The sequence below is a fragment of the Moschus berezovskii genome, chromosome 2 (genome assembly GCF_049115385.1).
Source record: "Moschus berezovskii isolate FMDL1 chromosome 2, NW_MosBer_1.0, whole genome shotgun sequence".
NCBI classification, from domain to species: domain Eukaryota; kingdom Metazoa; phylum Chordata; class Mammalia; order Artiodactyla; family Moschidae; genus Moschus; species Moschus berezovskii.
In genome coordinates this window covers 114,912,663-114,939,128 of record NC_142461.1, presented here as the reverse complement: position 1 = coordinate 114,939,128, position 26,466 = coordinate 114,912,663, and the positions used below count along the sequence as shown (strand labels likewise).

At 45.3% G+C, this 26,466-nt stretch overlaps 1 protein-coding gene across 3 annotated transcripts in view; it reads right to left on the bottom strand.

Moving 5' to 3' along the window:
• The window catches only part of ITGA6 (integrin subunit alpha 6), a 90,738-nt gene extending 68,050 nt beyond the window's left edge, over nt 1-22,688 (bottom strand). For 2 of the 3 annotated variants that reach the window (XM_055398900.2, XM_055398901.2), the window contains exon 1: nt 22,139-22,518. In XM_055398900.2, coding sequence (XP_055254875.2) covers nt 22,139-22,320 — 182 coding nt within the window. In that variant the 5' untranslated portion in view covers nt 22,321-22,518. Of the gene's footprint in view, nt 1-22,138; nt 22,519-22,669 lie in introns of those variants that run through there. The other variant, XM_088830110.1, reaches the window with a different exon arrangement.
• Nucleotides 22,689-26,466: the final 3,778 nt, after the last annotated feature.

The following is a 26,466-nucleotide window of genomic DNA, read 5'->3' as shown; positions in this document are numbered from 1 at the left end:
ACCATTGAGGATAATGTTTGCTGTGGGTCTGTCATATATAGGTTTTATTACGTTGAGATATGTCCCTTCTATTCCCACTTTCTGGAGGGTTTTTATCATACATGGATGTTGAATTTTGTCGAAGGCTTTCTCTGCATCTATTGAGATAATCATATGATTTTTATTTTTCAGGTTGTTAATGTGGTGTATTACATTGATTGCTTTGCGGATATTGAAGAATCCTTGCATTCCTGGGATAAAGCCCACTTGGTCATGATGTATGATCTTCTTAATGTGTTGTTGGATTCTGATTGCTAGAATTTTGTTCAGGATTTTTGCATCTATGTTCATCAGTGATATTGGCCTGTAGTTTTCTTTTTTTGTGGGATCTTTACCAGGTTTTGGGATTAGGGTGATGGTGGCCTCATAGAATGAGTTTGGAAGTTTCCCTTCCTCGGAATTTTCTGGAAGAGTTTGAGTAGAATAGGTGTTAGCTCTTCTCTAAATTTTTGGTAGAATTCAGCTGTGAAGCCGTCTGGACCTGGGCTTTTGTTTGCTGGAAGATTTCTGATTAAAGCCTCTAGTTCCGTGCTTGTGATGGGTCTGTTCAGATTTTCTATTTCTTCCTGGTTCAGTTTTGGAAAGTTGTACTTTTCTAGGAATTTGTCCATTTCTTCCAGGTTATTCATTTTATTGCCATATAACTGCTGATAGTATTCTCTAATAATCCTTTGTATTTCTGTGTTGTCGGTTGTGATCTCTCCATTTTCATTTCTAATTTTATTGATTTGGTTCTTCTCCCTTTGTTTCTTGATGAGTCTGGCTAGTGGTTTGTCAATTTTATTTACCTTCTCAAAGAACCAGCTTTTGGCTTTGTTGATTTTTGCTATGGTCTCTTTTGTTTCTTTTGCATTTATCTCTGCCCTAATTTTTATGATTTATTTCCTTCTACTAACCCTGGGGTTCATTTCTTCCTTTTCTAGTTTCTTTAGATGTAGGGTTAGGTTATTTAGTTGACTTTTTTCTTGTTTCTTGAGGTGTGCCTGTATTGCTATGAACTTCCCCCTTAGCACTGCTTTTACAGTGTCCCAGAGGTTTTGGGTTGTTGTGTTTTCATTTTCATTTATTTCTATGCATATTTTGATTTCTCTTTTGATTTCTTCTATGATTTGTTCATTATTTAGCAGCATGTTTTTCAGCCTCCATATGTTGGCATTTTTAATGGTTTTTCTCCCGTAATTGAGATCTAATCTTACTGCATTTGGTCAGAAAAGATGCTTGGAATGATTTCAATTTTTTTGAATTTACCAAGGCTAGATTTATGGCCCAGGATGTGATCTATCCTGGAAAAGGTTCTGTGTGCGCTTGAGAAAAAGGTGAAATTCATTGTTTTAATTTCCCCTTTCATACTTGTTAGTAATTGTCTTACATATTGCGGTGCTCCTATGTTGGGTGCATAAATATTTATAATTGTTACATCTTCTTGGATTGATCCTTTGATCATTATGTAGTTTCCTTCTTTGTCTCTTTTCACAGCCTTTGTTTTAAAATCTATTTTATCTGATATGAGTATTGCTACCCCTGCTTTCTTTTGGTCTCTATTTGCATGGAATATCTTTTTCCAGCCCTTCACTTTCAGTCTGTATGTGTCCCTCGTTTTGAGGTGGGTCTCTTGTAGACAACATATATGGGGGTCCTGTTTTTGTTTCCATTCAGCCATCTTTTGTCTGTTGGGGCATTCAACCCATTTACGTTTAAGGTAATTATTGATAAGTACGATCCCGTTGCCATTTTCTTTATTGCTTTGGGTCCGAGTTTATACACCCTAGAGAAGATCGTTTAGCATTTGTTGGAGAGCTGGTTTGGTGATGCTGAATTCTCTCAGCTTTTGCTTGTCTGTAAAGTTTTTTATTTCTCCTTCATATTTGAAAGAGATCCTTGCTGGGTACAGTAATCTGGGCTGTAGGTTATTTTCTTTCATCCCTTTAAGTATGTCTTGCCATTCCCTCCTGGCCTGAAGAGTTTCTGTTGAAAGATCAGCTGTTATCCTTATGGGAATCCCCTTGTGATTTATTTGCTGCTTTTCCCTTGCTGCTTTTCCCTTGCTGCTTTTAATATTTGTTCTTTGTGTTTGATCTTTGTTAACTTGATTAATATGTGTCTTGGAGTATTTCGCCTTGGGTTTATCCTGTTGGGGACTCTCTGGGTTTCTTGGACTTGGGTGATTATTTCTTTCCCCATTTTAAGGAAGTTTTCAACAATTATCTCCTCAAGTATTCTCTCATGGTCTTTCTTTTTGTCTTCTTCTTCTGGGACTCCTATGATTCGAATGTTGGAGCATTTAACATTGTCCCAGAGGTCTCTAGTATTGTCCTCATTTCTTTTAATTCTTTTTTCTTTTTTCCTGTTTCATTTATTTCTACAATTCTATCTTCTAGCTCGCTTATACTGTCTTCTGCCTCTGTTATTCTACTGTTTGTTCCCTCCAGAGTGTTTCTGATCTCATCTATTGCATTATTCATTGTATATTGACTCTTTTTTATTTCCTCTAAGTCCTTATTAAACCTTTCTTCCATCTTCTCAATCCTTTTCTCCAGGTTATTTATCTGTAACTCCATTTTGCTTTCAAGATTTTGAATCATTTTCACCATCAAAATTCAAAATTGTTTATCGGGTAGATTCCCTATATCTTCCTCTTTTGTTTGTGTTGGTGGGCATTTATCTTGTTCCTTTACTTGCTGGGTATTTCTCTGCCTCTTCATCTTGCTTATATTGCTTTGCTTGGGGTGGCCTTTCCCTCTTCTGGCCGTTTGTGGAGTTCTCTTTATTATGTAGTTTCCTCGCTGTGTGTGGGGTTGGACGGGTGACTTGTCAAGGTTCCCTGGTTAGGGAAGCTTGTGTCGGTGTTCTAGTGGGTGGAGCTGGATTTCTTCTCTCTGGAGTGCAATGAAGTGTCCAGTAATGAGTTATGAGATGTCAGTGGGTTTGGAGTGACTTTGGGCAGCCTGTATATTGAAACTCAGGGCTATTTTCCTGTGTTGCTGGAGAATTTGCGTGGTATGCCTTGCTCTGGAACTTGTTGACCCTTGGGTGGTGCTTGGTTTTAGTGTAGGTATGGAGGCGTTTGATGAGCTGCTATCGATTAATGTTCCCTGGAGTCAGGAGTTCTCTGGTGTTCTAAGGATTCAGGCTTAAGCCTCTTGCCTCTGGTTTTTGGTCTTATTCTTGGAGTAGTCTCTAGACTTCTCTATCTGTCATTTCCAAGGTGGTTCCCTCTGTTTTAGCTTCTGTTTGCTGTCTCTTCAGTGACTAATTTCCGCCCTGATACTAGGGGGCGGGTGGACACTTTTTAGGGCTCAGTTGTTCAGTCCTGTTCTGGGAAGGAAGGAACGCTGCAGACAAATATCTCTGGCGTCTGTGGGGAGTGCTCGCAGTGTCTCGGCCACACTGGGTTTGCCCCCCGCTCATAGCACGTGTGTTGTCCCAGTCTACACTGCACAGGCTCTAAGTTGCTCTGCTGGGAACTGTCCAAGGCCAGCGCTGGGTTCTATGCACTTCCCAGGTCTGAGCAGCTCAAGTTCAGGTTCTTGGGTACCCCACAAAGGCACAGACTTGATTGGGCCTGCGTTTTGTGCCTTCCCTGGTCCGAGCAGCTCAGCTGACCAGGTGTTTGGCGAGCGTGGTCGCTGCAACTTATCACCTCCCCAGTCCCTGCCACTTGGTTTTCTGGGTGTACAACCGGTGCACCTTCTCAGGCAGATATCAACCGGCCCGAGCCCAAGAAGTCTTGATTAGCAACAAGCCTGCCTGCAGTTTGTATCTAGCAACAAGCCTGCCCTCAGTTTGTATCGGATGCCTTTCTGGGGCCGAGGTTGCCCCCTCCGGCTCTGGCTGACCTCCCTGCCTGTCTCTGCGGGGGATGGGGGATGGGCCGACCGCAGGCAGCTCGCTCTGCTCAGTCCTTTGTTCTGTGAGCGGGGCTGGCACAGTCTTAGGTTAGAGCTTTCCGCCTTTTCGTGGGGAAGCTATCCCAGTCTGCTTCAGATTGTTCTCGCAGCATTCAAGCCCAGTCCTCTCTCTAAGCAGTTCAGCCGGCTCCTCCCTGCCCAGCCCCCACTTGCTAATGGCGTATGCAGGCATCTGTGCTGCTTCTCTGCTGGGAGTTACCATTTGGCAGGTAATCCATGGGTTTTAATTACTTCTTTCTTTTTCCTCCCAGTTATGTGGCCCTCTGAGGTTCCAAGGCTTGCCACAGACTAGCCAGTGAGAGTGTTTCCTGGTGTTTGGAAACTTCACTCTTTTTAAAGCCTCCCTTCCCGGGACGGAGCTCTGTCCTTACTTCTATTGTCTCTCTTTTTATCTTTTATGTTTTTTACTACCTCCTTTCGAAGACAATGGGCTGCTTTTCTGGGTGCCTGATGTCCTCTGCCAGCATTCAGAAGTTGTTTTGTGGACTTTACTCTGCGTTCAAATGTTCTTTTGATGAATTTGTGGGGGAGAGAGTGGTCTTGCCGTCCTATTCCTCCGCCATCTTGTTCCTTCCTACATACACTTTTAATAGATGGAAAACCAGACTGCAAACCTTTTTTTCTTTTTAAGCAAACCATGGACCAGGTTTTTGGTACAAATTGTGTAAGATGAGTTCAATTGCATTCTATTAACCCATATGAGTGTATTTCTGTGAGCACAGTTATGCTGAAATAAAGTTTTAAAAGGCAAAAAAAAGTGCACATATATATTTATAGAAGTCAAGTTACATTGCTAAATATTTACATTGTTTGCCACCCTACTCCTGCATTTAAACATGGCATTTAAAAATATTTAGCAATCAGTAATGCTTGGAAACCAATTAATCAGCACAGATGGTAGTGCAGCCCTGGAGCAACATCCCAGATTGCTCCATCATATTAGGACATTTCCCCATTAGTTGCTGGATTGTGGTGAAACATGGGAGGAGGGTGTCCTATGGGAAGACTGGCCAAGGCAGTGCCAAGGGACACTTCACGGGACAGGGGGAAGCTTTTTTTTTTAACCATTTTTTTAACCAACCAGAAGTCTTTTGATAGTTTAACAACTAGCCCTACTTCATGACGCTCAGTCGGTAAAGGATCCACCTGCAATGCAGCAGAGTTGGGTTTGATCCCTGGGTGGAAAAGATCCCCTGGAGAAGGAAATGGCAACCCACTCCAGTATGCCTGCCTGTAGAATCCCATGGACAGAGGAGCCTAGTGGGCTACAGTCCATGGGGTTGCAAGAATCAGACATGACTTAGCAACTAAACCACCAGCACCACATCCACTAGCTGAACATCCGTTCTGCTTGGCCTGTCACTATCAGGATAATATAGTACATGCTTATAGCAGTACCGCCTCCAGCTAGCCCAGGCCTTGCCTGCCCGGTAACAGACTGGGAAGTCACAGGCATAATCGAAAATGTGGGAGTTCCAAGAAGACCTAGTGGGTTCAAGTCCTGGCTGTATCGCCTATTAGCTGGGTGTCATCCGTACGGGTCATCTGTGAAGTGCCCTTAAGCTTTCTCATTGGGTGTTGCAAGGATCAAATGAAACGTCACATAACCTTTTAAACTCTAATGCAGTGATGAAGCCCTGCATGTGCTCTTACCAGTATCCGGTCAACACACATTCCAACAAGCCATTCTAATTTTAACAAGCACTTTTTAACAAGCATAGGTCCAGGTGGGGCACAAATGCTGCAGCTATCAGGAATCCAACAGCTTGGGCTTAAGACCGGCAGCTCTAGCTGTTGAAAAGATTCCAGCAAACCGACCAGCTGAGAAGCCTATAATATCAGAGGATAGGATATAGTTTGTGACAGAAACTCATGAAGAGCAGTCAGTCACGCCTCCAAAATTAGCCATGATCACTGAAACAATGCTGGGCAAGCCACTGCAGTAGGAACTGATCCTCTACCTAGGTGAAAAGAGGAAGGTATAAAATTCTTGACAGCAGCGCTGCTTTTAAGAGCAAAAGATTAGAATATACCAGAACATCCAGGTTGGTTCAGTGAATCATGGCTCATCCTTAAAAATGAACACCATGTAGACATTAAAAATACTGAAGAAATTCTTTACTTACATCAAACAAGCTCTAAAACACGCCAAGGGAAAAATAAAAGATTCAGAAGAATACATGTGGCATGCTATCACATGCAAAAACATAAATCCTTTCACAGCTGTCTGCAAATTCATAAACAAATACAAACATATACAATAAGCTAGTAAAACAACAGTTGCCTCCAAGAAGAACAGGACGACTAGAAACCAGAAGTGCACGGGTGATTGTTTTTAGTTTTTATATCTTTGTACCATGTGACTGTATTACTATTCAAAGATAAATTTAAAATGTAATTTTAAAAATGACGTTGGTTGATGGGTCATTAAAAGTCTTGCAGAGAAAATGACAGAGATAGATGATCATGGAAGTCAAAAATCAGTGCCCAGAAATCACAAAAAGGCAAACCTCATAATTGCATAAGACAAGCTCACACGTGCTATCTTTCTGTAGGCAGCTGCAGGCAAGCAAGAGTCAGAGACTGACTTTCACAGCTCATTCCAGAGGCATGACAACACATAAATAAAGAAGCATATAGACCCAGACCTACTGTGTACCAGGCACTGTGCTGGCCATCTGGGCATTTCAATACAGTGCAAATTTATTGTAATAGACAGAGGTGGAAATATACTGAGGAGGGACATGTAGTTTTTCAAGGCAGGAGCCCACAGTGTCTCCCTTTCTGCTGAGTAAAGTAAAAGTAAAGTAATAATGCTACCCCTTTCTACTCCTCCAAAAAAAGAAAAAGAAATATACTGAAGAGAGGAAATCCAACCAGCTGAGAGGGTGGACAAGCTTTCCACCACAGTCAAGTGAGGTGCAGAATAAAATGCAATGACATCAGAGAGGGGAACTCCCGCCTTGGCTGTAAAAGTCCAGGAAACTGACGCGTTCGGGGAGACGTCGCAGCTACGGAGAAACAACACAAAACGCTCACCCCTCACATCTTTCGTTAGAACGGAATGAATGTGCCCCATCCAGGGGTATCTCTGGTATACAAAAGGCTTAAGTGCAGTGAGTACCTTTTATATATAGCTGCAGGGTCCAGTAAAAGGCTTTGTCTTAGAGCTGTGGACACTGCCCGACCCCGCCCACAGCAGTCACCTGTCTCAGGGAGGAGCGGGAGTGAGTCACAGCCTGAGTCAGCACCTCACCTTTCATTTAAAGCAAGGGGGTGGGGATCCACTTGGAGAACACACAATCACTTCTGCATGTTCAGCAGCAAGCCCAGGCTGTGTTCCTCACAGAGACATGGCTATCTCAGGAACTCGGGGTGGCAACTCTTTTTGATAAGCACAGATTTTCAAAGAAATTTGGTAGAACTTGAACAGCTGAAGCTTCTTTCCAGTGACACTTTTATAAAAACAGACACTGGCTAGACTGATCCCTGCTGGGATAGGCAGGGGAAGCAGAAGACAGGGATTCAAGTCAGGAGAGACCTCTGGACACAAGGCGGAAGAGGGGTGGAGGAGCTGCTCTGTTAGGAGCTGGCTGCGTGACCGACAACAAATCCTAGGTCTCCAATTCTCAATCTATAAAAAAAGACATGGGCTACCTTTCTAGATCACTCCCTGGGTTCCTTTCTAACTTCTGCAGGTGGTAAGTCATTTCAGTGGTAAAGAAATCCGCAAAAGCATTGCTGGGTTATGTGACTACTCTCTGTACAGCTGAAAACACCTATGGGTTTGCGTGTGGATGTCAGATTTCTTTTTAAAGCACATTCTTGTTTTATTTTTGATGAATGACACATGTCAGGCTCCACATTAAAGCTCTAAGCAAACAGATAAATCAGACCCAAGCCACCTTCAGAGGGCCCACAATTCAGAACAGTCGGTAAACTCCTATTAGGACAGCTCCCAAAGAGCTTACCAGAAATTTCATAATGAAAATATCATTAAGAACAAAGAAAGCCTATTAAATTCAACAGGTTTCTTGGCAATAGAGAAATTAGTCATTAGAAAACCAAAGAGAGAAAAGATAAAGCTGTTCCCAGGTATTAGATAACAGGGATCTAGAGAAGTGGGTAGGGGTGGAAGGGTGGTATGAACAAGGAAAGTGCATGACAAGCCAAAGCTGGCCTGACCAACAGGGTCAGTTGTCAGTCTACTCTGACACCCTGAACACACACTTCCTCCTGAGCATCAACCCCAAATGTGCCACTGACACACCAAACCTCCTCTGCTCCATCTGAATTCACTGTGCCTCTAAAACTGGTTTCATTTTAAAGCTACTAAGAGGTAGTTGGGAAAAGTAGCAAGACAAAAGGAACAGCCAGGTTTTGGGTTTCTTTTTTATATAATCTTCCACAATTCTCTCATAACTCAGCAAAAGACTTTAATTACCTGGGTTTCTCAAGGAACATGCATGAGGAGCCCAAGGGCTCCACAAACGGAGCCAGGGGCACAACGGTTGAAATCAATCAGGAGGCATCTTTTACCAGATTAGAAAACACATACTCAGCTAAGAGATGAAATTTATAACACCATAAATTTGTTAAACTTTTAATTCCATTGCCACTAACCTATGTTAGAATATCACATCAGATGATATAATTAAGCACAATTCTATGTTTAAGTAAGTTTGGTTTATCAGTATTTGATGGTCTCATAACAGGGCCATCCTGATTTCTGAGCACTCTAGTAGTCTATGGGGTACTAGGATTTTGCAAATATGTGGATATATTTAACACACTGAACTGGACGCTTTAAAATGGTTAAGATGATAAATCTCATGTGTATTTCACCACACTTTTTAAATTTTTTTAAGTAGTATTAGTACCAGGATATAAAGGATCATTCTAAAGAAACTGTCATCTTACTTCCTATTTTCCACAAGGCTTCCATGTACTTTCAAAGAGCTGAACAAATGCCTTTTGGGTGCCATTTCTGTCTATCAGATTGGAACCAGAAATGGACAAGCCATCAGCCTTGCTCATAAGCTCACAAACCAAGAGGAATAATGCCTCTCCAACAGACATGAAAAGAGTATCTTCCACACGTATGGATTTGGCCAGGCCATGACGGCAACTAAAATGCTATGCTGTCTTATGTGCAAACACCCACACCTACATCCGATTACTAACGCTGGCCTGGAGAATTTGGAGACTCACTCAGCTGGAAGAAGTGCTGTGGTCATGTGGAGTGTCCCCAGTTAGCAGGTGGAAGAGCAACAGTGGCTGTGTATTTGCTATTGCTATACCAGGCCATTATGGGAGAAGAACATTTCAAAATGTAAGATACTGTTCCATTAAGAGCAAGATCGGGCAGTACAGATTTAATTCCAGGAACTGGCTACCAGGATGTTGACGTGATGGCATAGCACTGAGTGGACTGGGCATTAAGCAGGTGGGTTTCAGGACCCACACTGCCACTACCCAGCTGTCACTCAACTTTCCTGGGGATCAGTCGTACCTCTGTAGAGAAAGGGTTGGGCCAGTCAGCCTGTCAATCATTTTCACAGAAGTCCTGAATGAGGGAGGAGATAACCGAGTTTGGGAGCACAGCCCAAAGTGACCACCAAAAGCTTGAACTGTCTTTAAAGTCTTATGCTTTATATTTAAAAACTTACTCATATTTCAATCTGCACTACACGGAGACAATTTTTTTTTTTTTAATAACTCACCGCCACATCACCTCCAGATGTTCCCTAATGAATCTGTGGCACACACCAGGACAAGGGTTCGAAGGTCCTGTGAGTCACACTCTTGCATAACTGCAGAGATACTTTCTTTCCTTTCGGATTCAGAATTACCTCGTCACCTCTTTAGCCAACACCACTAATCTTGAAAGAAGACTGAAAATTGACAGTACTTTAGAATCCCCAGTGCCATTCAGTTTTCTCCATCCCTGACAACTCAACAAGGCCACACGTCATCCTTGTTCAACGCACACGGTGAAATGCTGTGCTGGTTGAGGATGATCAGGAAGACCATCGGCTGGGCAGGGAACAGGAAACCGGAAGCCGGGCCCCGGCACCCTGCGTGTCCACCTGGCCTGCAGGACACACGGATGCCGTGCTGTCTGAGATGGAACTAGATGTTGGAGCTGCAGATACTCCCATATGGGAAACCTCCATCCAACATGTAAAGTGAGTTTTGTAAGAGGTTAACAAAATACCCAGTTGGCCAGAAAGTTCGCTCAGGTTTTCCTATAACATCTGACAAAAAAAAAAAATCTGAATGAACTTTTTGGCCAACCCAATAAAAAGCGGTGGTTCTCTGAAGCTCAAATATGGCCTAAGAAACTGGAAATCCTTACAGAGGTTACCCTTGTTGTCATGTTCTCTTCCTTCTTCCAAGCTCCCCTCTTTAAGGCAATATGACAGTTCCCATCCATCTGTGAACTTCCCCCCAACTCTGGGGCAACTTAACCTTTGATCTGACCCCCAAAGGGTAAATTCCGCTGACTACCAGACTGTGAAAACAGCTGTAGAACTCCCCCATGTGAGGGGATCCTGACTACTACTTACTTTAAGGCACCTGCAACAGTAAAGGCTGGTGTTTGTTGGAAGTACTGGGCACGATGCTCAGGGCTTCCTACCATCTACAGTTCATCTTCACAATTCTACGAGGCAGTTTTCATTAGTGCCTCATTTCCACTGGTGAGGACAAGGAACTCGCCCAAGATCAAATCAACAGAGTGTGAAGCAGCTGGGATTCAAACCCCACATTCCTTTGCCTGTAGAACAAAGTTCTTACTCCTGTAAGGCAAATGTCTCTACAGGTGCTGAGTAACTTATGTTTGTTGTTGAGTCACTAAGTCATCTCCGACTCTTCTGCAACCCCATGGACTGTAGCCTGCCAGACTCCTCTGTCCATGGGATTTTCTAGGCAAGAATGCTGGAGTAGGTTGCCACGCCCTCCTCCAGGGGATCTTTATGACCCAGGGATCGAATTCATGTCTCCCACATTGCAGGTGGATTCTTAGTCACTGAACCACCGTAAAGATATATTATTATTTACTAAGAAATCAGAAGCAACCAAAAAAACACTCAGTCTCCCACCATGATAATTACCCACCGACCTGCATATGCACCCCTTTACTCTGCGGTTGACCAGTTACCTGCTCTCCAGTAACCAGATTATCTTCCCCACTATGTGTCCCTCTCACCCACGCACAGACATCACACCAGCAAGTCTCCCTGCTCCTGTGTTCACTTCTCCCTTTCTGTTGAACTCTCATCAAAAAACCCCCACTGTCACGTCCTCCCATTTAAAATAAAATTCCCCCTCGACTCCAGTCTCCCCTCCAGCTCTTGCTCTGCTCCCCTCTTCAGGATCTCCAATTCATCTTCTAGTCTCTCACCTGGTGTTGGAGCAGACTCTTGAGAGTCCCTTGGACTGCAAGGAGATCCAACCAGTCCATCCTAAAGGAAATCAGTTCTGAATATTCATTGGAAGGACTGATGCTGAAGCTGAAACTCAAACACTTTGGCCACCTGATGTGAAGAGCTGACTCGCTGGGAAAGACTGAAGGCGGGAGGAGAAGGGGACAACAGAGGATGAGATGGCTGGATGGCATCACCAACCCAACGGACATGAGTTTGAGTAAACTCTGGGAGCTGGTGATGGACAGGGAGGCCTGGCGAGCTGCAGTCCATGGGGTCGCAAAGAGTCAGACACGACTGAACAACTGAACTGAACTGAGTCTCTCACCAACCCACACCAGGCACTGCTCCTGCTCCACTCTACAACACTTGTGATAAGGTCACCCATGGCCTCCATATTGCTGTTCCAGGGATCAAATCTCAGCGTTATTTGACACAACTGATTGACCACTCCCTCTCTAAAGCACCTTCATCACGTGGCTTCCAGGACAGCACGTTGCCTAGTTCCCTACTTTACTGGCCATTCCTCTTCATGCCTGGTGCTGGGTCCCGCATCTCCCCTCTGTCTGAGAAAATACCCTGCAGGTCTGTCCTTAGTCTCTATCCTCTCCTCTTTGGTGATCTCATTCATTTGGTCCACAGCTCCGAACACAACCTCGAACTATGGCTCCGCTATTTGTATCTCCAATCCAAACCTTTCCATCCAAACTTCACACTCACTCAACTGCCTACTCAACAACTCCACTTGAAATCTGGACATCTCAAAACTATGATCTCCAAAATTAAACTGCTGCTCTTCTCCTCATATCTATTTTTTAATAGTCCACTCTAAACCACTGTATGACAACTTTATCCTTCTAGCTTTTCTCTCTTTAACTGGTCCATAGAAAATCCTATTCCCTCTACTTTCAAAACATATCCAGAATGCATCCACTTCCCACTATCTTCACTACTACCTTGGGCCAAATCACTATCATCTCTTACCTACTATTTAAAAGGACTTTCATCATTAAGATCACTACATCTGTACTTGAGTGTTCCCAATAATGTAGTAGCTAGAACAGGGTAAGACAACCCGTCCAGTATTCTTGCCTGGAAAATCCCATGGACAGAGGAGCCTGGAGGTGATATAGTCCATGGGGTCACAAAGAGTCAGACAGGACTGAAGTGACTTAGCACAGTAGCTAGAGAATCCATGCAAAATCTAAGTCAAAACATGTCATACTCTTCTCAGCATCCTCCAATGGCTTCCCATCTCATTCAAGAGTAAAAACTAGCCTTTCAATGACCTATAAGGCTCTCCACAATCTGGCTCCACGGAGATTACAGGCTTCTTTGCTGCTCCTGAACATGCTTCTGCCCCAGAGCCTTTAGACCTGCTATTCTCACTGCCAGAAATACTTTCCCCCCAGTACTGACATGGCTTGTGCCTGGCTCCATGAAATCTTCCTGGCTGCCTGACAGCCAACCATTTCCTACCCCAGCTAAGCTGAGGGGACCCTCGTGTCTCAGAGCTCATCTCTTAGGATCATCCTGTGAGCAAGGGTCCCAAACACTTTCTCAGCCTTGGGCCCTATTGCAGCCTTGGGCCCTTTCTGAATACAAGGCTTAGACAGTACTTTTCTTTCTAAACTAGCTGATCTGATATGGAATCTGAAAAGACTTTATTATGTGCTGGGCAGTCAAACACTTCTCCAGCTGGCCCCCGAAGTCCTCCCTTGAGGTTTGGACCATCTAATTCAGGGTCTTCTCCTTCGGTTCTCCCCAGGACTCTATCCTTGAGCCTCTAGAAGATCCAACAGAGTCCAGATCCACCTCCTTTTGCACTTGCGGGTTTCCTTAAGACTCTTTATCACTAGATCTGAAAGCCAGCTCTCAACTTCCCTGAGTACTGTTCTAAGTTGGCCTGTGGACCTACTCTCACTAGCCACCACAAGGCCTCTGGATTCCTGAAGCCCAAACAACAGGGTTTCAACACTGCACATTTGCTCCAGGTATTTTAAATATCTTCTCCTATCTATCTCCAATCTCTCTGGGCCTTGTAGAATTCTAAACATTTCCATTTCCCTTTGTACTCAAGGGACAGATGGAACTACACTGTCAGGAAGTGGGGTGGGAGAGAGGGGTCATATCAGTGGGAAGGGAACCCAGAAAAAAAAATTTTTTTTTCACTTTCCTCAGCAAAGAGAGGGAATACAAAACTTCAAATTCCCTGTGCTACCCGGTGGGCCATTCACACTAAGGAACTACCATTCCACACATACACCACAGCTCCCGTGAATGGGAGCCTCCAGTTAACTTTACATCATGTTGCTTTATCAGGACCACAGAAGACTGACCCCTATATCGATGGCAGTACACCCTGAAGACAAGGACTCTGATTCTGCAAACAGAAGAGGTTATTTGGTTCAGGAGACGTACAGTTCAGTGACATTCTACTCTCTGGGTCTGAAACATTTACTATCATGCGTAGCTCGCTCTCTCAGACACACACACGATTAAAATAACCTCAGTACAAATGAACGTCCTTTTCAAAATGAAGAAACTGAAGCAACACTGATACCTCAAGGCAGAACAAGCAGAGACCAAGGGTAAAGCGGCACTGCCCTGAGCTCCGTTTACTCTGCGCATCCCCAGTATGCCCCTTGCAAGTTACACCAAGGTTTACTTTTATTTCTATACTCCCAAGCTTATAAAGCCTACTTCTCTAAAAGGCTTTTCCCATATCTGAAAGGCTTTTCAAAAAAAGTGATCTTCGGATTGTATGACAAGCAAAACATATCCAGCTGGTTGGCAAAGAAACATGCAAGCAGACAACCATGGCTTCACGTCCCCTGTTTTTGCCTTCTGCACTTTCTTTCATGGTACTTTCCCCATTCTGGCTAATTCAGAACAGTCGCCCTTACCACTTAATTGGTTTTCAAGACTTAAAAAGTTTCCTACAGTCTTCTCGCCAATTTGGGATGAGATGAAGTGACAGCAGTACCCAACAGTAGAATCCAGCACGTGTAGGTGTGGATGTGCGGTGTGGGGAAGGGCAGTGGCTACAATGCGGCCTAAGGAAGGCGTTATTCTGCCAAAACACCAACCACGCAACAGGCAAGCTGATTCAGAATTGTCTCACCCTGTTGATTGAAATGTAAAAGCCAGACAGCATCCATTTAGATGGTGATCATTCCACCCTGTTACGAGACTAACAGGGACCAACACTAGTGAAGTCCATAACTAGTTAACAATTAGCCTCTTAATTTAGTTCCAAGAAATCTGTGTGCAATTCTAAACACCAGTTTAATAAACAAAAATTTGCTGAAACATGACTTCCACACTTTGTCCATGCATCTCTCAACTTTAGGCAGCTTCATCATTGACAAATCAGATCCAGCTTTACACAGGCTCCTTCCTATCATACATTAATGCCAAACAAAGGACTAAGAAAAATAAATCATCACCAGCCCAGCCCTGGGCGGAGTGTACACTACCCAGCCTGCCAAGAATGGGAGTGGAGGGGTGCGACTTTCCAAGTCACAGAGGTCTGAGAAGATCTGGAAACCAGACATTTGGTATTCCTTATGAATAACTCCAGCCTGAACGTGCACAAGCCACCCTCTGTAGGTACGCTACGCCCAAAGTCCCTGCCCATCATGCCTGCACCAGTCTGCCCGTTCATCTCCACTGCTTGTGGAAACCCTGCTGGTGTTCATCTACTGCACCACGGTTACCCACAGACCGCAAGGTATGGTTCTCCTGAGAGGTACTTTCCAAACATGGTAACTGTAGAATGGAGGCAGAGGGAAGATGGACATTTGAACATCATCACAATCGATGCCCCAAAGAGAAAGTACACCCACACAAACCAGGCAGCGTGGAAGCTGTGGACTGAGAACCAACTCGCCCAACATGTCATGGGCACTTCACCTCTCACCGTCTTGGTTTCCACATTTATTTAACATGCACCAAGTGCTTACTCTGAGTCACGACTAGTCTAAGGTACAATTATCCTCATTCTACAGCTGAGGAAAAAGACCTAGAGGGATGAGGTGCTGTGATTTATAATAATATATGTTTGGTTTTCATCTACTGTTCCCAGCACAGAGTTCTTAAAATCCTTGGAATTTGCCAAGTAAGGAGAGCGACAAAGGTGTCTTTTGTTATGTTAAGGAGATGGCTCCGCCTGCACCTAAGGAGGGGGCTGATTGCCAGGAGAACCAGGCACTTTATTAGGGGGTTGGAACTTTCAGTCCCACCCTCCTGACCTCCAGGGAGGAGGAAGGGCTGGAGATTGAGTTCAATCAGCAATGATTAATGTTTTAATCAACTGTGGCTAATATATCAAAGCCTCCATAAAAGCTCAAAAGGATGGAGTTTGGAGAAGGTTGGGGTCGGAAACCACATGGAGATTTGGGGGTGGGGGTGGCATGCTGGGAGAGAGCATGCAAACTCTAAACCCTTCCTCCATACCTTGCCCTACGTACGCCATCTCTTCCACCTGGCTGTTCCTGAGTTCTATCTTTTTATAATACACTGGTAATCCAGTAAAAAAAAAAAAAAAAGAAGCTTCTCCAAGTTCTGTGAGCCATTACAGCAAATTAATCAGATCCAAGGCAGGGATCGTGGGAAATTCCAATCTACAGCCAGTCCGTCAGAAGCCCAGGGGACAACCTGGACTTGACATGGGCATCTGAGGTGGGGGAGGCAGTCATGTAGCACCAAGCCCTTAATCTGCGGGATCTGTTGCTATCTCCAGGGAGACTGACAGAACCGAGTTGACTGGCATCTGAGGATGGTTTGAAGGTGTGTGGGGAAAACCCCTACCACTGGCATGGGGAGCAGAATGTTAAGTATTCTGCACAAGGTACAGCAGGAAATGGTAGAGAAAGACGTGATCCCATCCACTGGGATCCAGACTCCAGCTCTAGAATCTGTTGATGCATTATATTATGTTCCTTCTGGGTAAAAACTGAAAGCTCATCTAGCTCAAACTTAGAAAATGTTATCAACAGATTCTTAGATCACAACTATAGAAACTAGTATAACAGATCTGGCCTGAGCTCAAATTTGGAGAAGGAAATGGCAACCCACTCCAGTATTCTTGCCTGGAGAATCCCATGGACAGAGGAGCCTGAAAGGCTACAGTCCATGGGGTCACAAGAGTTGGACACGACTTTGCAAGCCTCAAATTATATTTTTACAAAGAGATTCTCCAAGTTACCTTGATGACCAGCGAGGTTTGAGAACCTGGAAAGTTCCTTGTAGATAAAATCATTTGATTCTAAACTTGTACCCAAACACAGGAGGGGGTTGGCCCTGCTCCCAGGGCCCATTACTGCAGGGCTCAACGTTGACCACTCTCTCAAAAGGCCGTTAGAACTCTGGTTCTGACCCGTGGGCCACCTGGATCACCATTCTACATACAGCTCTCACTGGAGGGGGTTAGCAGCTACCCCACCACTGCACTTAAAGAGCTATATGTATCCAAGACCCCCGTACTGACCATGAGTAACTAAAACTTAGCCATCAATTCACACGTGCCCTCACATGCTTACTTCCATTTGACCGCCACATCCTTGTCAAGTAGCTTCAGGACCTTAGTCTACAGCCCTCCTTCCCTATGTAGTCTTGATTTAACAACTAGCAGATCTCAGTTCCCAGGGCAGTATAGGTCAGCCTGTATTTCTGGGGTTAAGTTATAAAGTGTGCCTTTAAGGCAAAAGTCAAGTGTAATTAAAAATCACTCATAAAAACCCCTTAGCAGGGACTTGGGCCCTTGAGAACTCAAAAAACCAAGAGTTAACCTCTTTGAGCAAAGAAGTCAGATACAACTGAGCGACTAAACTGAACTGAACCTCTCTGAGGTCTCTTTGCATTACCACTATAGCTCCTCTTTCCCTGGAGGCAGCAGAGAGCAATGCCTACAGTAAGTTAGAGAAGCGCAGACCATTAAAATAAAGGGATTTCTCCCTCTCTACCCTGAGCCGGAAAAGTTGACTGCACAAGTTAAATTGAGTGTATGTTATGATTCCATTTTATTTGCAAGGCATATTCAAGGTGCTATCAGGCAAAGAAATGAACATAAAACCCCTGCCCTCACATAACCTATTATCCACCTGGGCGGGATTAGCCCATACTCTGAAAATGGCAGACAACCATTAAATTAAATATTACATAATTAAATAATACAAAACCATCAAAGCTGTCAGGCACATGACACGGAGGACTACAGCATTCAAAGGAAGAAGGTATGATGTAGTACGGATTGGGCTCAAAAGGCTTTCATGGAGAAAGGTAAACTGGTTCTTACAACATGATGATGTTCTTCAGGATGGACTGACTTGGAACTAACCATCGTTCTAGATAAAACTGACCCTGTCATCTAAGCACAGGATAGTATGTTCTATTATGTCTCCAGTATCTATCTTGAAAGTGCCAGGTCATTCATCTGTCACTCTGTCCCTATGCTGAGTCAAGGTCTAAGTGAATCCATGCATCACAGTTCCAGTACTACTTGGTGACAAAGCTTAAATCCTGATATTACTGATAGCACTGCCAACTCAATGGACATGAATGTGAGCAAATTCCAATAGTTGAGACCAGAGGAGCCTGGCGTGCTGTAGTGCGTAGAGTCACAGAGTTGATAAGACTTACAGCCACTGAACAACAATATTGTTATGCTAAAATAGGGAATTATACAGCTAAGAACATAGCAACTGATTCTTTAAAATAATGTAAAGCTTTTCTACATGAGCATTTCACCCGACTTTCCTGACATTATTATTCATATCACAAAATTACTGACTTTTTTTGTAAACCCTAAGTCATGACTTGGATGGACTCACGAGACCAGCCTGTGTTAAAATTCAACTTGTCTATTTCTGCTTTCCTGCACAGTCCTAAGATCTCCTCTAAGTCTCCCTGCCCATTTTGGCTCTTTCTCCACTCTCAGGACTCAAGGTGACCGAGACAGTCCCTGGACGATGGCCCTGGGCCACATGGCACTCTGAATGAATGCAAGGAAGTAAGTGCTTAGGTACACATCCTGGACATAGTTCTGATCCCCAGCTGGCTCCTCACTGGGCTTTTTCAGAAGGGGAAGGAATGACAGGCAAAGAAGGAAGGACCCAGAAGCTGATCCAAGGCCAGCTGGAATAAGTGTCCATAGGAAGAGACTCCAGGCACAGATATTTAAATAGACAGCTCTGACCCACGTGGGGAGTGGTTTAATAAATCAACCTAACACAGTACATTTCCAAAACTCAATTTCTCCAGGTCTGAAGGACACGTCTCACTTTTCCTTTTAGAGGTGAAATGAGCATGAGTCAGAAATGCCAAGTTCAAATCCAGATTCTGTTAAGATTCTGCTTAAGCACTCATAAGACTATAGACATTTAACTTCCAGCTTTAGTTTCTTCATCTATAAAGGGAGCTAGATAGACTAGACGATCTCTAGTTCAGTAAAACTGATTTTAAGAGCAAAAGCATCACAAGTGTGAGAAAAACCAAGAGCAAACATTATAGAGTCAAAACAGAAGCGACAGTGGGCCTAGTGGGCCTTAGGAAGACACTGGAGATCAGGAAGTTTCCAAAAATAAAATGTCAATTGGGATAAGCCCAGCATCACTCCCAGCATCAAAGATAGAACTTAAAGATCGATTCCTTCTGGATTCTGTCCTGCAATCACACATAGACTCAGCTCCTCCCAGAAGAGTAAAAAGGGCTGACTCACAGTATGGACATACCCACAGATGCCATCCCATACTTTCTACCTAGTTGGGGTGACTCAACCTTAGATCCTGACCTCAGTAACTCAAACTTCTTTAATATCTAGCCTAAAAAGCCCAGTGAAGTTTTATGATCTCTATTTCAGTTTGACAGTCCCCGAAGTTTTAGGAATAGCCTGTGGCTCAGACGTAAAGAATCTGCCTGCCAAGCAGGAAACATGGGTTCGATCCCTGGGTCAGGAAGATCCCCTGTAGAAGGAAATGGCAACCCACTCCAGTATTCTGGCCTGGAAAATCTTAAGGAAAGAGAAAAAGTCAGATACGACCTAGTAACTAAACAACAACAAACATGTTTTAAGGCTCTCAGATACAGTATTATTCTGTTATAAAATCTTAGAGTTTAAGATATGAAATATTTAAACAGCATTGTAGAAATTAACCCACAAAAATCTATGGTTTGTTCCCACAATGCTGCATTCATCTGATATGCTCACATATCTTTGATATTTTACTTTCCGCCTCAGTGAAGTCCCTTGTTTGAGAAATTTACTTTTGTTGTAAATCTAAGATGGATTAAAGTTAAAATGCTTTGAAAATGGGGTTCATAAATGTGATTAAGTTTAACTTAACCAATGCCAATAACCTTCGATTTCACTCTTTGGCAGAGTGAGACTCATTGGATGCTTAACACCTGCAGAGTCGCAGGCACACAGGAGGAATTCAGTTACTGCTTCTAAATGCATCACCATTAACAACTACCATTTAGTCAGCAAATAATTCACGCCAGGCAGGAATTAGGCACTTTGCATGTTATCTCTTAATCCTCACAACAAGCCTACTGAGCAGTAATATCTCCATTTTACATATAAAAACACCAAGGCTCAAAGTAACAGTTGCAAAATACCAAGAAGGAATTTTGAGCTTAGGTCTCTCTCACCATTGCCCTGAAATACTCCCAACAAGTGCAGAGTTTAGGAAGCTGGCCCATAAGCTGTGGGGTCTCAACCTCACTGGCTGTTACTTTACACCCACATCCTTCACTGACAAAGGTGATAACTAATATGGGTATGGCCTGTGTGTACTGGTTCTCCTGGGTGAGGCCAGTGCTGCTACATTACTTTACAAAAGAAGGTGGGGCGTGGCACCTGACATAAATCACAGCCCCCTAAAGTGGGCTACTGCCACACTCCCAGGTCCAGAGAAAGATAAGAGTTCCCTTAAAGTGGGCCACTCCTCTCTGTCAGTCCCTAAGAAGAGCATTTCTAGAAGGCATCAGCCCCCACACACAGGCTTCCTCTTACATACCTGCAGCAGGTCTAACAGCAAAGAAGCCCACCAGTGAGAACAAGTTTGAGCAAGCACACCCCTAACCTTGGTGACAACAGAGATCCTGGCTGAACCTACCTTTTGCAAATCTCCACCCCCACAGATAACTTTCCGTCCCAGTACTTTCCCTTCACAATGTTTGCTTGAACCAGGAAACCACCAGCTTCAGTAGAGGACTGGTGCAGAGAATGCCAAGGAGAATATATTCCCTCTGCTGGCCCGTGGTCATTTCTGCACTAACAAGTTCACTCTCCATATGGGTGAATGCTCATCTACACATTCAAGTACTCAGAGACACCAAACATCATTCATTAACTGAGTTACCAAAAACCACCTTTCATTTCAAATTTACAGCATCACAATTATTTCTGTTGAGAGAAAACAGAGTATAAGCAGTTGCTTAGGCCTGCAGACCACCCCTTGGCCTTCCCACCCCCTACTAATTTCTTTGCTTCACTGGTAGGTGTTATTAGAAAAATTTGACTTTAAGATTCAGGCACCTACAACCTTCATCAATTCCGAAGTTCTTAATTACTGAAATCAAGATTTTCCCTTCGGCCCTAAAACCCCATTCCCCTCTCATAAAGTCCTCTCCTCTGTGGCTGTACTTTGCATTCTTCGGTCTGTTGGTCCTGGAAGGACCTCAGCTCAACCAAAGGGCTGGGGGTTGGAGGACCTTTTGTGAGTTTATTTTTCGGTAGCCCAGATCAAGAATGCGGCCCCACAGCGATTAAATCCACTAAGCTCCCAAATACCCTCTCCTGCCTAAACAATTTGATCATGTGGGAACCAAACACTGTCTAAGAAAGAAAAGGAGAAGCTAAGAGTGCCGGTCTCCACTTTCTTCCTGGAGGAGCACCGCTGTGCCATGGTGTCGGGGGTTGTCACTTCCAGACCTCATTTGCAAAGCCCCCAACCTAGATCGGACATTTTGCTTTAACCCCTCGGCAGGGCCTCCCAGGGCTGGGGCCCACCGGGTCTCGGGTGGCGCCGGACGCTTTGTGGCTTGTGCGGGGTGGGGGTGGGGGGTCGGCCACACCACTAACAGGGTCTTGTTTTCTCAGCTGATCTAGTTCTCCGGAACAGGTGTTTGGTTGGTTCCATCTTTTTAAAGGCGGGGGAGGCGTGTAAAAGTCTCGCCTACTGGGGAACCCGCCCTTCGGGGAAAGCCTCGCAGGACGTGATGAAAGGTGGCTTTCTAACTTCTGCGAGGCGCGCGAGTCTGCTGGGGGGCGGGGGTGGGTGTTCTCTGTGAGTTTGGGAAAGGCCTGGATCTCCCTAACGACCCTCTCAGTCATCTCACCGCAGCGAAAACAGCGACCCCCCTCCACCCCAAGTCACCCCCCGCTCCACACACACGTGAAGCTCAGCAAAGCGTGCCACCTGCCGGGTTCCCAGCAAACATGCCCGGAGGGAAGGATCGCCGGAAAGCACTTTGTTTAAAAAAATAAAGTAAACTCTCCCGGGTCCGAGGACAGCCCCGCCTGGCACCGGGGCCGCGGTGTGCAGAGTCGGCCCCCGGGTTCTCTTTCCGGGGCTGAACTGGGGAAGGCGCCGCGCCAGGCGGGGCCGGAGGGGAGCGCGCGGGGCGCCGGGCCCCGCTCCCCCGGAGCCCGCGGGGTGCCGGAGCGGGCAGGGCCGGCCGGCGGGAACGCGGAGAGCCTTCGAGCTGGCTCGCGCGTGGGCCGGGGCCCGGGTGGGGTGGGCAGAGTCGGGAACTCACAGCCGCTTGTCCTCAGGCTGCAGCTGCCAGTGCATCGCCAGCGAGAAGCCGAAGAGGCTCCCGGAGTCCCCGGTTTTCTCGATCACATTGTCCTCGCGGGTGTCCAAGTTGAAGGCGGTGCCGAGCCGCGGCAGGAGCCCCACCGACAGGTAAAGCAGCCACAGCCGCCCCGCGGCCGCCATGGGCCGGCGCGCCGGGAGGGGAGCGGGAAACTGCGCGGCCGCCCTGCGCTTCGGGCCGGACTCGGGGCTACAGCGCCGCGGCCGCCGAGGTCTCCTCTCGCCGCCGCGCCCGGCCCCACCCCCGGGACGAGTCGCGCTCTCCGCCCGGCCGCTCCCCTCGCGGGCAGCTCCCGGCCACTGAATGAGCCCGTTGTTCTCTGGAGACTCGCAGGCGTTTTATCAAGTGACGAGGCCGCCGGCCCCGCCCCGGCCCTCCCCACCCCCGGCCCCTCCTCTCGCGCCCGCCGCCAGCACCTTTGCGGCCCGCGCGGCTGCGGTGCGACCCGCGCCGCCCCCGCCACCCCCACACCTGGTCGGGAAGCAGCGGCACAGACCCGGAGGCGAGCTGCGGGTCTGGCGATCCGAGCCTGCGGGGTCTCCGGAGCAAAGCGCTTGAATTGTGGTTGCCGTTCGGCACAGAGCCGGAAAGGCGTTTACTACCTGTTCTAAAAACAAGTAGTGGAGATGCGCCGGCCCTAATGGCCGGGAGCCCCTGGTGCTCGCCGACCGACGTGCAAAGGCTGCGTTCATTCATTCCACAAGTGTTTATGGAGCGCTTAACGCGGGCCCGGTACTTGGGGAACTGGAGCTGTATAGATTGTCCTCGGTCCTCAAGACCTAACGTCAAAAACGATAACTGCACAGATGTTAAAAGGGCTGTGCAATTGACAACGCACGGCTATTATCTCATTTCATGCTCCTAACAATCCTATGAGGTGGGTATTTTCTTTTTGCAGATGAGAAAACTGAAGCTCAGTCTTGCCCCAGTGTCTCCAGGGATCTGCGTCCAGGTGGAAAGGAGAGTTTGTGGGAAAGAAAAGTCACACTGGTGTAGGCAACTTAAAACTTGATTTCCAGGTATTCCTCATCAGTGAAGGAAGAGTTATTTAAAGTGGCACCCAGGCGCTCAGGAGCCCTTCCTTCCTGCCCCAAATTCCCAGAACTAGTTGGGAGGAGAATTTCCCTGCCTAGAGACTGCTCTGAGATCAGTGTGGGTGGCCTAAAGGCTCCAGCCTCCAGCACAAGGGGTGGGGCCTCTAGTGAGGTGTTGACCCCTGGGGTGACTTTATCTGCAGGGGTTCTTAACGTAGGAGGAGAGAGAATTCAGGTTACTCTAAATTTGGATGACAACAAAATTTACATTTTTATTTTCACTAATCCTTTAATATTTAGTATTTCCTTCCTAATATTTAGCATTGGTTTCCTTTATGTATTTTATTTTATGCATTTAAAAACCTAGTCTGGGTTCAGGAGGGGGAACTTATGTAAACCCGGGGCGAATTCATGTCAATGTATGGCAAAACCAACTAATACAATATTGTAAAATAATTTGCCTCCAATAAAAAATAAATTAATTACTTAAAAAAAATAAAATAAAAAAAGAAAGTGAAAAAAACAAAATAAAACATGTTGAAACATTGGATTAGCCTTAAAAAAAATAAATAAATAAATAAAAACCTAGTCTGTAAAGGGGTCCATGGCCTTCAGCAGTCTGTGGAAAGCGCTAGCCCAAAGATTCCTGGAATGCCTTGGGGAGCCTGCCTTGATCTTACATCCCTACTTTGGAAATAGAAGCTGAGCCAATCCCAGGGAAGAGCTGGAGCTCTGAATATGCATGTGGGGAGAAGGCGGCAGGGTCGTGTGCCATGTGGCCTCAAGGGGTATTTGTACCAAGGGAGCAGCCTGTACCACACAGAGAAGCCACCTGAACAGGACAAGGGTCCACAGGTGGTAACAGCTGCTAGAAGTGGGGTATGTCCCACTTCTCTCCCAATCAGTTGTTCTGTTGTTAAGTTGTGTCCGACTCTTTGGGACCCCATGAACTATAGCACACCAGGCTCCTCTGTCCTCCACTGTCTCCCAGAGTTTGCTCAGATTCAAGTCCACTGAGTCAGTGATGCTGTCTAACCATCTCATCCTCTGCCACCCCTTCTCCTCCTGCCCTCAGTCTTTCCCAGCATTAGGGTCTTTTCCAATGAGTCAGCTCTTTGCATCAGATGGCCAAAGCACTGGAGCTTCAGCTTTAGCAACAATCCTTCCAATGAATATTTATGGTTGATTTCCTTTAGGATTGACCTGTTTGATTTCCTTGCAGTCCAAGGGACTCTCAAGAGTCTTCTTCAGCGCCACAGTTCAAAAGCATCAATTCTTCCAATCAATACCTTCAGTCAAATATAGTCAAGTTCAGTAGACAGTCTTGAAGGTCATACTGTTTTAACCTGTACATGGTAACTGTGATAAGATTGAGAAACTATTGTAGATTGTAATCTGGCAAGCTAAGAAACACCTGCAATATGATTTTTCATGCAAATTTACCTTTTTCATGTTAAACACATACTATTCCAGAGGGACAGGTCCCAGCTATTATAGCTAGAGCACAACCTTAGTGTAGGCTGGTACTCAGCAGGAGCCACTGATGGGGCCGTAATGGTTACTGAAATACTCCTGAACTGGTAGATAAAAGCTATGCCCTGAGCTCCCCAAATTCAATCGGCCCCACCCTGGCCACTTTCCTGTGACCTGCCAACTTTCCCACAATTCAGCAACTAATAGGTTTGAGCCCTTAAGCCCTGCCTGGCACTACAAGGGCATCTTCTGATTGTGTGTGCCCATGTCATAACAGCTGTTAACTATACCGAATATCACACCCTGCTTCCAAGAGTAATCTTGCTTCCTCCCCAAGATACATTTAGTGGATGTTTGAATAGCCAGAGGTAGCTAGTTGACCACAAGTATCAACTGAGCTCAAATTGAAATTTTATATAATGTTAAATTTAAATATAGTGCTGTGTGCTCGGTTGCTCAGTCATCTCTGATTCTGTGATCCATGGACTGCAGCCCTCCAGGCTCCTCTGTCCATGGAGTGTTCCAGGCAAGAATACTGGAGTGGGTTGCCATTCCCTTCTCCAGAGAATCTTCCCAACCTAGAGATCGAACCCACGTCTCCTGCATCTCCTGTACTTGCAGGCGATTCTTTACCACTGGGCCACCTGGGAAGCCAAAAATATAGTGCTACTAATGAATAATACACATGGACATCACCAGATGGTCAACACCGAAATCAGATTGATTATATTCTTTGCAACCAAAGATGGAGAAGCTGTATACAGTTAGCGAAAACAAGACCAGGAGCTGACTGTGGTTCAGATCATGAACTCCTTATTGCGAAATTCAGACTTAAATTGAAGAAAGTAGGGAAAACCACTAGACCATTCAGATATGACCTCAATCAAATCCCTTATGATTATACAGTGGAAGTGAGAAATAGATTTAAGGGACTAGATCTGATTGATAGAGTGCCTGATGAACTCTGGACGGGAGTTCGTGACATTGTACAGGAGACAGGAACCAAGACCATCCCCATGGAAAAGAAATGCAAAAGAGCGAAATGGCTGTCTGAGGAGGCCTTACAAATAGCTGTGAAAAGAAGAGAGGCGAAAAGCAAAGGAGAAAGGGAAAGATATAAGCATCTGAATGCAGAGTTCCAAAGAATAGCAAGGAGAGATAAGAAAGCCTTCCTCAGTGATCAATGCAAAGAAATAGAGAAAAACAACAGAACAGGAAACACAAGAGATCACTTCAAGAAAATTAGAGATTCCAAGGGAACATTTCATGCAAAGATGGGCTCGATAAAGGACAGAAATGGTATGGACCTAACAGAAGCAGAAGATATTAAGAAGAGGTGGCAGGAATACACAGAAGAACTGAACAAAAAAGATCTTCACGACTAAGATAGTCACGATAACGTGATTACTGACCTAGAGCCAGACATCTTGGAATGTGAAGTCAAGTGGGCCTTAGAAAGCATCACTACGAACAAAGCTAGTGGAGGTGATGGATTTCCAGTTGAGCTATTACAAGTCTTGAAAGATGATGCTGTGAAAGTGCTGCACTCAATATGCCAGCAGATTTGGAAAACTCAGCAGTGGCCACAGGACTGGAAGAGGTCAGTCTTCATTCCAATCCCAAAGAAAGGCAATGCCAAAGAATGCTTAAACTACCGCACAATTGCACTCATCTCACACGCTAGTAAAGTCATGCTCAAAATTCTCCAAGCCAGGCTTCAGCAGTATGTAAACCGTGAACTCCCAGATGTTCAAGCAGGTT